The sequence below is a fragment of the Rhinolophus ferrumequinum genome, chromosome 26 (genome assembly GCF_004115265.2).
Source record: "Rhinolophus ferrumequinum isolate MPI-CBG mRhiFer1 chromosome 26, mRhiFer1_v1.p, whole genome shotgun sequence".
Classification (NCBI taxonomy): Eukaryota; Metazoa; Chordata; class Mammalia; order Chiroptera; family Rhinolophidae; genus Rhinolophus; species Rhinolophus ferrumequinum.
The window spans coordinates 9,424,037-9,438,122 of record NC_046309.1 but is presented as its reverse complement, the minus strand read 5'-3'; the positions used below and the strand labels follow the sequence as shown (position 1 = coordinate 9,438,122).

The window sequence follows — 14,086 nt, the reverse complement described above, 5'->3', positions numbered from 1 at the left end:
TGTCCCAGAAAAGAAAGAACCCCGCACAGCACTGGAGCTGGTGAATGAACCATACAGCAGGTCTGGGGCCAGGAAGGAGGCTGAGAACAAGCCCCCGCACTCCACCCCCCATGACTGACAGGAGGTAAATGGAGAGATTTCCTGGAGAACACTCCTGAAGAGATGGGCAGCCCTAACGAGGTGACCCTGGGGGACAGCTGTGTGAAAGACTTGAGACCTTTCAGAGGACAGTCAATTCCAACAAGGGTTGAGAAATAAGAAAACAGAAAGCAAGTTCAGATCAGGCAATCTGTTCTCTTCGCCATAGGCTGGATGCCCACAAATTTAGAGGTAAGAACAGGAAAATTCGGGAAGCAGAGTCCAGGGCTGACTACTTGGCATTTGGATGGCGGGAAAAGAGGGTTTGAGGAAAGAAGTCCCTGAATCAAACAGAAGGGACTCTGCTCTCCTAGTAACCATGGATCTAAGGAAATGTTAATGTTAATAGTTACAGAAAATAAAGACAGGCTAGCAAAAAAAAAAGGAAAGTGACTCAAAGAACCAGGCACACAGAAAATTAGCCTTAAAAAAGTACTGAAACAAGAAAAGTGTAAAGAAGATGAGTGAGACCTGTGACAAGTTAAATTAAGTAAAAAGACTAAAGTTGCTCTAATTTGCAGACAGTTTACCCCAAGTTTCCTTCATAAAGTAGTCAAGTAAAAAGGAGTCACCATACATCTACAGAGTGTAGCGTGACAGGTGAGGCACTGTGGGAGTTCACAGAGAAGAGGAAAAACCCAGGAACCCACAAATCAGTCTCTGGGGGAGAAAGCTCTCTTGTGGTCACACAGAAAGTTTCTGAAGTCATTGATGGGAATTGGCCAGAAAGCTTCTGCTTCCCGATCGCCTGGGGTCCTATACTTTATCACTTACTGGATCAGTTAGGATGCTATCCAAACTGTTACACTGTTCTGACTTTTGTTCATGTATTTTTTCAATAGTCTATGGAGTTCCTGGGCAGTGGGAGTATTTCCAGAACCATTTTATTTTCTTTTTTATATTTACTAATATAAAGTACCCATAAGACACTGTATAAATTGAAAGGACCACAATGGATCACACTCCAATTTCCATGTGAAATAGTGACCAATTATCTGACGACCGCTTTCACACATAAAAACAGCAAATTATTTATAATGGTATAGGTTCCCCCAGCTTTTGCAGTTTAATAATTTACAGTACATGAGGTCAGACTGTCATGAATACTAACTGATAAACAGGAGTCAATATTAGATATTTGAATTCCTCTTTTGTGCTCAAGGAAAACGACGCTTCTAAATTACAAAGGAAGAGAAGTCCACCACTTCTCCACAAAGCATTCTAAACATTTTTTATTCCCCCCTCCCTATAATAAAATCATGCTGGATATGTCTTTTTATTTTCTCTAACATTGATTTTTGATGTATTAAAATTATCAGGTGAATGTAATTAACAGTCCGGGTAAAAAAGTATCTTAAATTTGCATAGTTAGTATGTTTACGCTCATCAAACTTGTTTCAACATCAGTGTTCCTTATGCTTCCTGTCTTTGATCAACAGTTCCTTTAGAAAATAAATTTTAAAATATGACTACAGATAAAAAGTGTATAATACTAGAAATTTACCTTACGGGTAACCAAATGCTCATCAAGAAAAAAGATAAACATACAAAAATACATACACTGCAGCACTCTTAAGTACTAAGAAGAGAGAAACAAACCAGCTGAAGAATCCATCAACAGAGAAACGGATAAATCAGAGTAAATCCACAGAATGGAATTCTATGCAGCCATTGAAAAGAATGACATGTCTGCATATGATATGAAAAGCTCTCCTAGACCTCCAGGATATTTTAATAAATGAAAAAGAGCAGGGTATAGAATCCTTCCTTCTAGATGGAAACTCAAAACTGGTAGCCATCTTACCAATGGGTAAGGGGGACTACAGGAAAGAGACTACACTGTCACTTTTTCATCTTTCTATATTGCTTGAATTTCTCATCACAGTTTTTTAAAATTACAGGCTATGTAGTCAAAGGAGACATGAACACTTTTTTGTATTCATGTCTTTTTTACTTCTATTTATTGTTTAAAGCTAATAAATATTATACATCAAATTTTTCTTTTATTAAAAAGTATAGTTGACATACAATATAATATTAGTTTCAGGTGTAGTGATTCAACATTTATTTATCTACCTTACGAAGTGATAACCACACTAAGTCTAGTAACCATCTTTCACCGTGCAAAGTTATTACAATATTATTGACTATAAATTTAAATTTTCCTTCAAATAATAACCAATAAAAAATGCTAATGAGCCAATTACTTTCAAAACTAGAGATAAAGGGAAAGAATCCAACGTTTAATTCTGCCTCTCCTATACAAACTGCACCACTAAGTAACCAAAGGAGCAGACGAAGGAAAATGTTCTCTTTATAGAAGTAGTCCAGCTAATTCCAGGAGGAATTTTATAATTACATTATCATCATTTTGCAACCACTAATGAATACATGAATGGGTATCAGCACTGTTCAATGGCAGCAAACATGACAAAAGGAGAAGCAACCAGATGTTTTCTGCTTCCTGGTGGAAGACCACACCTCCCACTTATAAAATATCCTTGGGGGGACGGGGGAGGACCTGAATCTGATCAAGCTTCTCTGGATTCAACCGCCAATTCATAGGAAGGAGCAGAACAGGTGAAAAGATGTTGCCCGGATGTAATAAGCAAAATCCAGAAAGTGGAAAACTTTACAGGATAAACCACCAATTTCTGCAACAAATAAATGGCAACAGAAAAAGGGAGACATGAGGTAACCTACAGATCAGGGTTTCCCGTCAGCAGCACTACTGCCATTTAGGACCAGACAACTCTTTTTCTCGTGGGGACGGTGCGGTGCACAATGGTTAGCAGCACCCTGTCCTCTACCTACAAGATTCCTCAGCAACACGCCCCCCCCAACAAAAAGTGTTTCTAGACATTGCCAAGTGTCCCATGGGGTGTGGGGTACAAAAATCCCATGCAGTTGACAACCACTGCTGCAGATTAAGAGACTTATGAGACATAAACTAATGACAATGTATAGACCTTAACTGGATCTTGACTCAAACAAGTAATTAAAAAAAAAAAAATTGACATTTATGAGACAACTGGAAATTTGAACACTGAATATTTGATGACAGTAAGGAATTGTCAATTTATTTTGAGTTGTAATAAAGGTTTTGTAGTTTTTTTAAAGAGACCTTATTGATATACATGTTGAAATAGTCATAGATATAATGATATCATCACAAATTTGCTTCAAAATAACACTAAGTGCAGGGGAAGTGTGCGGAGGGGCTTAAACGAACACGACTGGTCAGGAATTGGTCATCACTGAAGCGGAGTGATGGTTACCTGAGAGCACATTATACTATTCTGTCTACTTTCGTATGTTTAAACTTTTCTCTGAAAACACCAAAAACTGAAGTCAAGATCTTCCTGGCAGGGAGCAGCACTCAGCTGCATGCCAAACCAACCCAGTAACTGCATCTTGAGGACATTCAGCTGAGTTCCACTAACCACTCATGGCTGCTTGCTCATGTACACTCAGAGGCTCTCAAACTAATCCATTTTGAAAGGAAAATAATCACTGTCTTTTTAAAGGACAAATTAAAAGTGAACTCCCAGGATACCTTAAACCCTTGTGGTTCACAAAACACAGGACAGAAAATGCTACTGTGTTTCCCCAAAAATACGACCTAGCCAGACAATCAGCTCTAATGCATCTTTCGGAGCAAAAATTAACATAAGACCCAGTCTTATAGTAAAATAAGACTGGGTCTTATAATATAATATAATATAATATAATATAATATAATATAATATAATATAATATAATATAATACCTGGTCTTATTTTACTATAAGACCCGGTCTTATATAATATAGACCGGGTCTTATATTAATTTTTGCTCCAAAAGACGCATTAGAGCTGATTGTCTGGCTAGGTCTTATTTTCGGGAAAACACAGTACTTTAGAGAATTTCCTGGATCATGAATGTATTAGTGATTTCTATTATATTTATTTACTTGCTCAGTGTTTATTTGTTCCCCATGTCACTTACATTTGTCAATTTTGTTTCATACTAAAATTACCAAAGGCAGTGGTATTTTTTAATTTAGATACAGAATATTTTTAAATTTAGGTACAAAACATTATCAGAATACAACTTAAATATCCAACAGTGAACCACAGACTGAAGAATATTTTTCCATGATACTATTCTTAGAGCTAACTTCTTAGAATGATAATGTACTTAAAAATACATTATATGTCAGGAAAAAAGCATATGGTTCTCCCCGTAGATGCTGAAGATGTCTTTGACAAAATTCAACATCCATTCATGATAAAAACACTAAAAAAAAACAAACAAAGAAACCCCCAAAACTGAGGGATACTTTTCTTAATATGGTAAGAGTTAGGCCTAAAGTTAGTATCTTATTTAATGAAGAAACATTGGAGGCATTTCCACTAAAATCAGGAAGAAGGATATCCACTATCTCCACCACTATTCAACATTGTATAGTGGTATAAACCTGTGCAATTAGATAAGAAAAATCATTTACAGGCATAATAACAGGCAAAGAGTAGTGAAACTATATTTACATATGATATGAATCTCTAGTGAACTGACGATACAACTAACTCAAACAATTCAGTAATAATTCTTTCAGGATATAAAAGTAAAATTCAAAGATCAAGTCTTCATACACACAACCAAAAACCAATTAGCAAATAGTAAAAAAGAAAATAAAATATTTAGAAATAAACTTATAAATGTGCAAGATCTATATGAAGAAAAATTTAAACATATCTGAAAAATACAAAAGTAGACTTAAATAACATTCCTATTCTTAGATAGAATGACTCAAAATTTCAAAAATGTCAGTTCTCCTTAATAAACTCCAAATGGATTAGGGATCTAAATGTGAAAAATAAAACCATACAAGTACTAAAAGAAAACATATGTAAAATCCTCTTAACCTTGGGGGAAGAGAAAGGCTTGCTAATTATGACTCAAAATTCAGAGCCAATAAAAGATTGATAAATATGACTACAGAAATACTTTTTAGAAATTTGCATGGCAAAAAGAAATCAACAAAAAAAAAAAAAGAAAGAAAAACTACAAACTGAGGCAGAATATTTATATATGCCACACAGGGCTAAGATCCCTAATACATAGAGAGCTCTTAAAAATTAGCGACAAAGGACCAAAAATCTGATAGAATCTGAAAAGGATATAAACAGGTGATTCTCAAAACAAGAAGAAAAAGAAAACGACCCCCAAACATATATAATGTTGTTCAAACTCATCTGTAATTAGAGAAATGCAGATTAAAACATGGGTACCATTTCCCATATATCAGATCGGCAACAATTAAAAACATGACAACACATCCTGACAGCAAGAATGTGAGAAAAGAGGCACACTCATATACTGCTGGTGGGAATGCACACTAGTCCCACCATTTCGAGGGAAATCTGGTAATCCTAACAAAACAACATATGCACTTATCTTTTGAACAAGCAATCCCACTTCTAGGATCTAATCTGAAGATACACCTCCAACAATATGAAAATACATATGAACAAGATTATTTATTATAGTATTGTCTGTATTTGCAAAATATTGTAAATAACCTAAATACCCCTACAGAAGAGATGAATAAAACAGGGTGGGTCCACATGAAGGAGTACCACACAGCTGTCAAAGAGAACAAGGAAGAGCTCTATGAAATGACATGGAGGGATTTTCAGTACACACTATGAAGTGAGAAAAGGCCAAGTAAGGAGGATTTATGATAAGCTACCGACCCTTCATGTAAAGAAAGTAGATACAAGAAAATATACAAGCATCTGCTCATTTGTGGGAGAACAAACAAAAAAACCCCACAGAAAGGATGAACCAGAAATGAAAGAGACTGATTACTCAGAGGAGGTGGATGAGAAAGGGGTGAAAAAGCGGAGGAGGGATGAAGAGGGCATGGCACTTCTGAATATATCTTTTCATAGAACTCTGATTTCTTAGAATGACAGTAAAGTTTTAGATACTCAAAATATAAACCAATAATTAAAACCAACCAGGATGTGGGAGGAATCCAAAATGCAATACAAACAGTAACAAACAAACCTAACTGTACTACAAATAAATGACATAACACAGTAAAGTGGAGAAGAGAAGAACTAACCTAAGTTAACTTTGAAGACAGTGTTTTGACTAGATATTATAAAGCTAAAGATAAAAAGAATTATAAACAAATACTGTAGTCTAGTTAGCAAATTTGTTTATTTCGAGGGTAAAGGTTAGCAATGCCAGAACTACTTTATGTATACACCAGGATTGAACAAATATTGTAGATAATGAGAGCTGGGCTTCTCACTGCTGGACAAAAAAGTTACAAGAATGGAAGGGGAAGGCTCAAATGAACACTATGGTATTGGATTAGAATCAAAGGTATTATGAAAACTTACGTGTGTGTGTGTGTGTGTGTGTGTGTGTGTGTGTGTGTGTAGTTCCTAGCCTTGTCCACTGAGAAGGCCTAGAAGCGGTGAGCCAACCTAGTGCCAGACCTTGGTTTCTAAAAACCACCTCCAATAAAAGGAACCAGAGCTCATACAAACACATACAAAAATCATACAAGTTACCATTAATTCACACTATAATTAATGGGAAAAGTATAACATTAACATTAATGGAAAAGTAAGTGAACAATCACTACAGTAATAAAACATGACTGCCAAAAACAATCAGAAACTTGGTAGCAGCTGCAAGATCAGCACTGGCCAACTGTTGAAAAGCTGTGCGAAGTATCCTGGAGTTTAAACTGCTCACACCCACCAAAGCTTGCTTTATAATCCAATTCCTCTACACCGGTTTCACTGTTATTCTTGAGCTCCCTCACTTCAGATTATCAAAACTAACGCTTTCTTCCCCTTGGATGTTCAGTAAACTCAATTTCAAACCTAAGAACACAGGCCATGGGAGTCCACCAAGCAGAAATCTGCCCCAAACCAATGGTCAAGCAGCCTGAGATAAGACTCCCATATCACAACATATTTTGTTTAAATAGCAAAATTAAGAATGTATGAATAAAAGTCTTATAAGTGAAACATGAAGAGACTACTCATATATTCTCCTATGACAAACTGTCATATCAAAAAAACACTACGAGATTCATTAAATGGGATTTTGTTCTCTCAGGCGGAGATAGATGTGTACCTAGTTAAGTTTATGTTGTAATACTCTAAAAGACTTCATCATCAAGGGAGACTGCATATAAAGCGCATTTTAAAAATAATTCCCATCCCTAAATAAAAAATTAAAATAGATTTCAGTAAGAAATCCATCATAACAAGGAAGAAAACAGAGTTAAATTATAAAACTTTTCAAGTAAATATTTTATACTATTCCCAAGGCAGTTATGACCACTTTTAACATATTTATGCTAACAACAACAGTTTTAATAAAGAACAAACATAAGGTATTCACAGAGGCAGCTCTCTGGCCTGTTCCATCTGCTCCACCCATGCCTCCCTCCCCACCTCCATCCCAGGATAGAGACAGAGAAGAAGGAAAAGAGACCCAGTATCACCTACTGGTTGAGAGAGCCAGCTCTGGAGTCCGCTTTGTGACCCTAGGAAACTTACTGACAGCTCTAACCCTCAGATTCCTCATCTGTAAAATGGGGATAATAATAGCACTTACCCAGCAAAGTGACTCTGAGAATCAGATGAGTTAATCAATTCATCGAATGCCATGAGAACAATGTCTAGCACTTGGTATAAAGCTTTCAGTAAGTGTTCGACTGAGTTCCTGGGACTCTAGAGTGAGTACCTAAGAAACTCCTACCTAACAGTATGATTCTATGTAAAATCCTTCCATTCTCATAAACTAAGCTCTTCATTCAAGTTTCAGGAATAAAAATTAATATGTGACATTTGTAAATTACCCAAACTGACTCAAACTTTTAAAATCATCTCTCACCTGGATTATTAGAATAGCCTTCTTACTGGTCTGTCACCTTTGGCTTCCTCTAGTCTGTTCCCATGTAGCCGCCAGAGTGACCCTTTTAAAGGTTAAATCAAGTCGTTTACTCCCCCACTCAAAATATACCAATTGCTCTGCATAAAATCCAAAATATTCTTGTGTTCAAATGTGTCCTCAAAGCTTTCCACAATGACGCCAAATGAAAGGAGCCTTATACTACCCCAGCCCTCTCTTCCCCGAACTCAATTTTTCTTTTCTTCTGTCATATACATGTGTTTATCTATCTCTCCCCTCTAGAATATGTTACGAGAGCAATAACTCCGTTTTGTTCATTGCTATGTTCCCAGCACCAAGAACAGCGCCCACACACTCCGAGCCAAAGCCAACCTCATACTCAATGATAAAGCACAGAGGCAATTCCATTATAGTAACAAGAAACAAAATAAAACTGAGTATAAAAGCCTTATAAGTGAAACATATGAAGGGACTACTCGTATGTTCTCCTATGACAAACTGTCATATCAAAAAAAGATATGTATAAAATAGTGTTTTGACTAGATGTTATATGTATTCCAAAATACTATATGCCAGCTACCAAACTGGTAAATTTATCATTTTTTCAAACTTTTAAATGTCTGAAATACACTTCAACTATTAAAATAAAGTTTTAGAAAGTCTTCAGTGCCCATACAGCCCACTGAAGTTTTACAACTCATACAACCACCACCCAAGATCAAGATATAGAACATTTCCTGAACTTTAGAAGCTCCCTTGGACCTACTCTGTCAACACCATCCCCAGAGGTAAGCACTAGTCTGACTTCTTTCATTCAATTATGCCTGTACTTGAACTTCGTATAAGTAGAATCAAACACAAACAGTATACGCTTTTGTGTCTGGAATCTTTTACTCAACTTTGTATCTGTAAGATTCACCCATGTTGTTGTATGCATGAATAGTGCTTTTTTTTTTTAATCACTGAGTAGCATTCCATTTTATGAATATACCACAATGTATCCAATCTACTGTTAATGACATTTACGTTGTTACAGTTTGGGGGTAATATTAGGTTGGCGCAAAAGTAACTGTGGTTTAAAAAGTTTTAAAAAATTGCAAAAACCACAATTACTTTTGCACCAACCTAATACAAATAATGCTGCCATAAATAATCTTGGGTATATCTTTTGGTAGAGGTATTCACTTATTTGCAAATTGGTAAAGTTTTTGTGTAGTTGGTGTTTGGGGGGACAGCATTTATAATACCTTAGATGGGTGAGGATGCAGGGAACTAGAAGTGGACACTATTGGTGAGAGTATAAATTGGAATAACCTTTCTGGAGGACAATCTGGCCATAAGAACAAGAAGCCTAAAAATATCCGTGCCCTGTGACTAATAATTCTACTTTAAGGAAATTTCTTATTGAGTACTTACACGTGCCAGATCTTCTTCTAAGTGTTTTACATGTATTAACTCATTTGATTTATTCTAAGGAAATAATTACAGATGCTCACAATGATTTGTTCAGAAGGATGTCAACAGCCTATTAATACATCATTCGGAAATACAAGAAAAAGTAGTAAACAAGGTAAAAACCTAACAAGAGGGGAATCGTTTTAAAACGTATTGTACTTCTGTGAAATTAAACACTATGTAACCACCAAAAATGTTTTCAAAGAACATTAAAGATACAGGAAAAAGTATGCATTAATAAAAAAAGTTAGGTAACAGTGGAATGCAAAAAATGAATTCCAGTTTGTTTTTCTAACACATACATACCTATACCATAAATGCTAAAATAGTGGTAATCTCTGGTAGACATGGGTACTTTTCATATTTTTGATAGTTTTCTATACTCCATTTTTTTTCTATATTACTTTTGTCAGTCAGAAAGAATGTGACCAAAAAGACTAACAAGCAAAGGTGTTTGCAATCTAATGGAAAGACAAAGACATTGAAATACAACTAAATTAGGGCAAAGATGCAGTTCTGCATAGGACGATATTAAGTGTACTACAGAAAGGCACCTCGCCTAGGCACTAGGGGGTGGGACATTATCAGGAAAGCTCTCCATTGTCTTACTTCCACCAAGGACTCAGAGAGGAAGAATTCCAGCTCTAGGTTGGAAGGAACCTTCCCAGAAAAATCCTATTAATTTCTCAGCTCACCACCCCCAGGGTATCACTTATATATGGTACACTGGCAAGTGTTCTTTTCCCCCTCTCACAAAAAAGCCTTAGGCGGCTCATGGATGGGAATTCCTGAACACCAAGGGCGCCGCCAAAGTTCTAAGAGCCTCAAACTTGGAGGAGGCTGGTTCCATCCACCCTGCTGCCTGGGAGGAAAGCACCCCAGGCCCTCCTTTCCTGTCAGAATAAATTAGGGCAATAACTTGTCAGATTTCCAGATGTCAGAAACACCAGGGTTTGATATAAACCCAAATTTATATCAAAATTCACTGATTCTTGAGTTTACACAACTCTTCTACTTGAACAAATAAAATTATCCAGGTAAAGGCAATCCTTTGTACCTCTTCCTCCTCCACAGGTGAACCAGCCCTAGAAACCAAAGGAAAGCTGAACAAAGTACTTTAGTACTTTAGGGGCCAATTTGCACATAAACAAGTGATTTTTTTTTTTTAGTAATTAATACATAAGGAACATTTTGCTGTGTTCAAAAAAATCACTCATTTCATGGTACAATAAACATTAAAGTAAATATTGATCACAGGGAAAACATATAGACCCCAAATTACCAATAATACTTCATTAGGAATTAAACTTGCTAATAAGATATTGCTTTTGCATGGCAGGCTAATATCATTAAATTTTCTAACTTTTGACATCTGAACCACATTAAATTCTCTAGGACTGCTGCTTAAAAAAACCCTATGTTCAAAAAATATGTTTCAGAGTCACTACCACAGATATGAAGTGACACAAATTTATGTGACAAAACAGAGCATACTTGTTTTGGCCTCACTCTCCCTCCTTCACCTATACCCTCTTTATTTTTCGTTCAACTTTTCCTGTTTTCAAATTTATACTTAAAAGCATTACAAAATACTCCATAAACTACCTGCAGCTTTAGTGGTTACAGTGCTAAATTACCTAAATTAAGATAAATAAAATTGTAGCCTAAAATGTATTAACCTATCAAATCTCCACATTGCAAAATGGAACAAATTTCTTATGCAGCTAAAATAGTTCTTTGAGAAAAATAAGTATTTACATGATCACTAGGGATTCTGGCTTTATTCTGTATGTAACCTAGATTTTTGGATAATCTCTATTCTGTTGCCTAGGGTATGTTATGGGAACAGAGGATGTAGAAACAGAATTGGCAAGATTTGGTGTGTTCAAATTTCAGTTTTACATATAATCAAAACATAGAAAAACGTTGGTTTGGAGTAATGAAAAAGAACCTTGGATAATTTATTCTTAATTACATGTGGCATGGTTATAGAAATATTCTCCAGACTGCTAAAGATTATCTGATGTAAAAATAAGGACGCTGTCCTCCTTTTACACAGACAGTATGTTGTATTTTTTTTCTGTTGGCGCTGTCAGAACCGTGCAAACTGAAAATTGATTAACTAAAACTAACTGTACTTGAAAATTAAGTAAAACTAACTGTCCCTAGCACTAAACACCTAAAAGAACGGGGTAATTTAAATGGTTTTCTCTCCCAGGGCCAGTAGAGGGAGACTAAGACATCTGGCCTGGTCGTGTAGTGTTTCTGTAAAATTGGGGAGGGGGGAGCGGAGGCTGTATTTAAATGTCCTGCTGTCAATCAAAGGACACTTCCTACAATCACAGTCACCATATCTGCTATTACACCGTGAGCGTACTCACGCCAAGATACACCACCAAACGGTGCTTGGGAAACCTGCTTCACCTAAAGGTGACCGCAGGCTTTGCCACAACACCCAAATAAGGACTTTGGGAGCCCAACCCCAACTAGTTTCTTTGTTTAAATGCCTGCGAATCCCTCCCACGCCGGAGTCAAGAGGCTGTGGCGCCGCCCTTTATTAGCCTCACACTTTGATTACAAAACACACGAGTCGGCGGCCTGGCGGCGGAGGCGGCCCGAGCTCTCACAAACGTCAAACACGAAACGCAGGCGGCGGCTGAGACACAGGGCTCCGCTCGCCGCCCCCGCCACCCGACCTCAAGTACCCACCGGCCGGTCAAAGTTCGCCCGCACCAGGCCCCCGGGCGCCGGCCCCGCGCCGTCCGGGTGTCGCCGGCCCCTCGGGCGACGGGAAATTTCACTCTTTGTAAAGTTTGAGCTGCGGCGCGGAGGCGACGCGGGGGGTTTCGGACGGGAGGCTGTCCCTTCGGGCCCCGCTGCCCACTCCATCCGCTCCGCCCCCGCCAGGACGGGGTGTGCTGGGGCGGTGGATAGGGGCACCCTCCCGATCGACCTGCCGCCCCGCCCCGGACCCCCAGCCCCAAACTTCCGACTGGCATCTTTTAAGTCCCCGAGAGTGCCTCATCTGTTGCTCTGTTTACTCCGCGGAGCCCCGCCGGGCTGACGCTGCCGACGCCTCCGTCCCAGCGTCCCCGGCCGAGGAAGTTTGATAAAGACCCGGGAAGGGGGCGCGACGGGGACCTGCCGGGGGAGGGGACGCGGGCGGTATCTGGAGACCCTGGGCTGGGCGACCCGGTCGCCTGCCGGAAGCAAAGCGCGGCGGTCGACTGGGCAACGCGGCCGGGCGGGCGGCGACTCCCAGCCGGGAGCCCCGGGCGGGTGGCCCGGCCGGCGGGCGGGGCGGCGGCCAGGCTACGGGCCGGGCCGGCGCTCCGCCCGCCGCCTGCCCCGACCGTGTCCCCTCGCCTGGGTCTCCCCCAGCCAACTTCTCGGCCGGCCCCCTTTGTTCCCGTTTGTTGTGGCGACTCTTCGTCGGGCCGGGCGATCCCACTAGCCCCCCTGAGCCTGCCCGGCGCCCGGCGAGCCCGGGGCCCCGTGCGTCCGGCTGCCCGGGCCGGGGACTCGGCGGCCGGGCCGCTGGGCGCTCGGAGCGGCGCGGCGGCCGAGCAGAAGGGGATGCGGGCGGCCGGCGCGGCGGCGGCGGTTGGCCGGTGGCCGGCGGCGGCGGCGGGGCTCGAGGGGGTTTATTTACCTGCCGTGGAACCAGTCCTTGCAGATATCGCACTCGATCATGAAGCGGTTCACGTCGTATGGCTGCCGGCACACACAGTACACCGGCGGGGGCGGCGGGGGCGCCGAGGCCCGGCCCGGAGCCGCCACAGACACGGCTGCCGCGGCGGCTCCCGCTGCTGCTCCCGCGGCCACCGCCGCCGCCGCTCCGGCCATCTTTAAAAAACACACACACGCTCGCTCGCTCGCTACTCCGCTCGCCGACTGGAGCGAGCGCAGCCGCCAGCCAGCGCCGCCTCCTGCAGCAGCCGGAGCAGCAGCCCAGGCGGCTGCGGCGGCGGCGGCTGCGGCGGCGGCGCCTAAGTGCGCGCGCGCGAGACCGCGGAACGGGGGGAGTGGGAGGCGGCGCGCGCACGACGCGCGAGGCCCCGGCCCGGCTCCTTCCGGCGCTCCGCGCGGGGACGTGCGTCTCGCGCACGTCGTCCGGCCGCCTGCGCGCGCGCCCCGCTCCCCTCCGGTTGGTGGAGCGCAGGGACCGGCTGAAGGGCACGCGGAGCGGGGGAAGCGGAGGGAGGCCGGGGCTCCCTGAGGACACGCGCGGTGGCGCGGGGAGCGCGGCCTCCGAAGGGCGGCGGGCGTGTGCGAGGAGCCGGCTTGGGCTTTCGGATTGAAAGCGAGGCCGGGGAAGTTCCTGCGCAGTGAACAGCGGCACACGCTGCGTCTGTGCTCGGAGGAGGGGAAGCGAGGAAGTTAGAGCCCCGCCAGAGCCACCTCCGGACGGAGAGAGAATCTCACATCAATTAGCAGCGCCCCGCGCCCTCCGTGGGGCCGAGTGGAGGGCCAATGGCACGCGGAGCCGGTTCTGCCCCTTTGGGTGCACGAGTGTGCTGAGGAGTCATTCAAACTTCGAAAACCGCCCATCCGAATTCTCACCGAC

General features: G+C 41.6%; 1 protein-coding gene across 1 annotated transcript in view; it reads right to left on the bottom strand.

Moving 5' to 3' along the window:
* KDM7A (lysine demethylase 7A) overlaps window positions 1–13,365 on the bottom strand; it is a 67,724-nt gene extending 54,359 nt beyond the window's left edge. The window contains exon 1 of the mRNA XM_033098802.1: window positions 13,172–13,365. Coding sequence (XP_032954693.1) covers window positions 13,172–13,365 — 194 coding nt within the window. The remainder of the gene's footprint in view (window positions 1–13,171) is intronic.
* Between the last annotated feature and the right edge of the window lie 721 nt (window positions 13,366–14,086).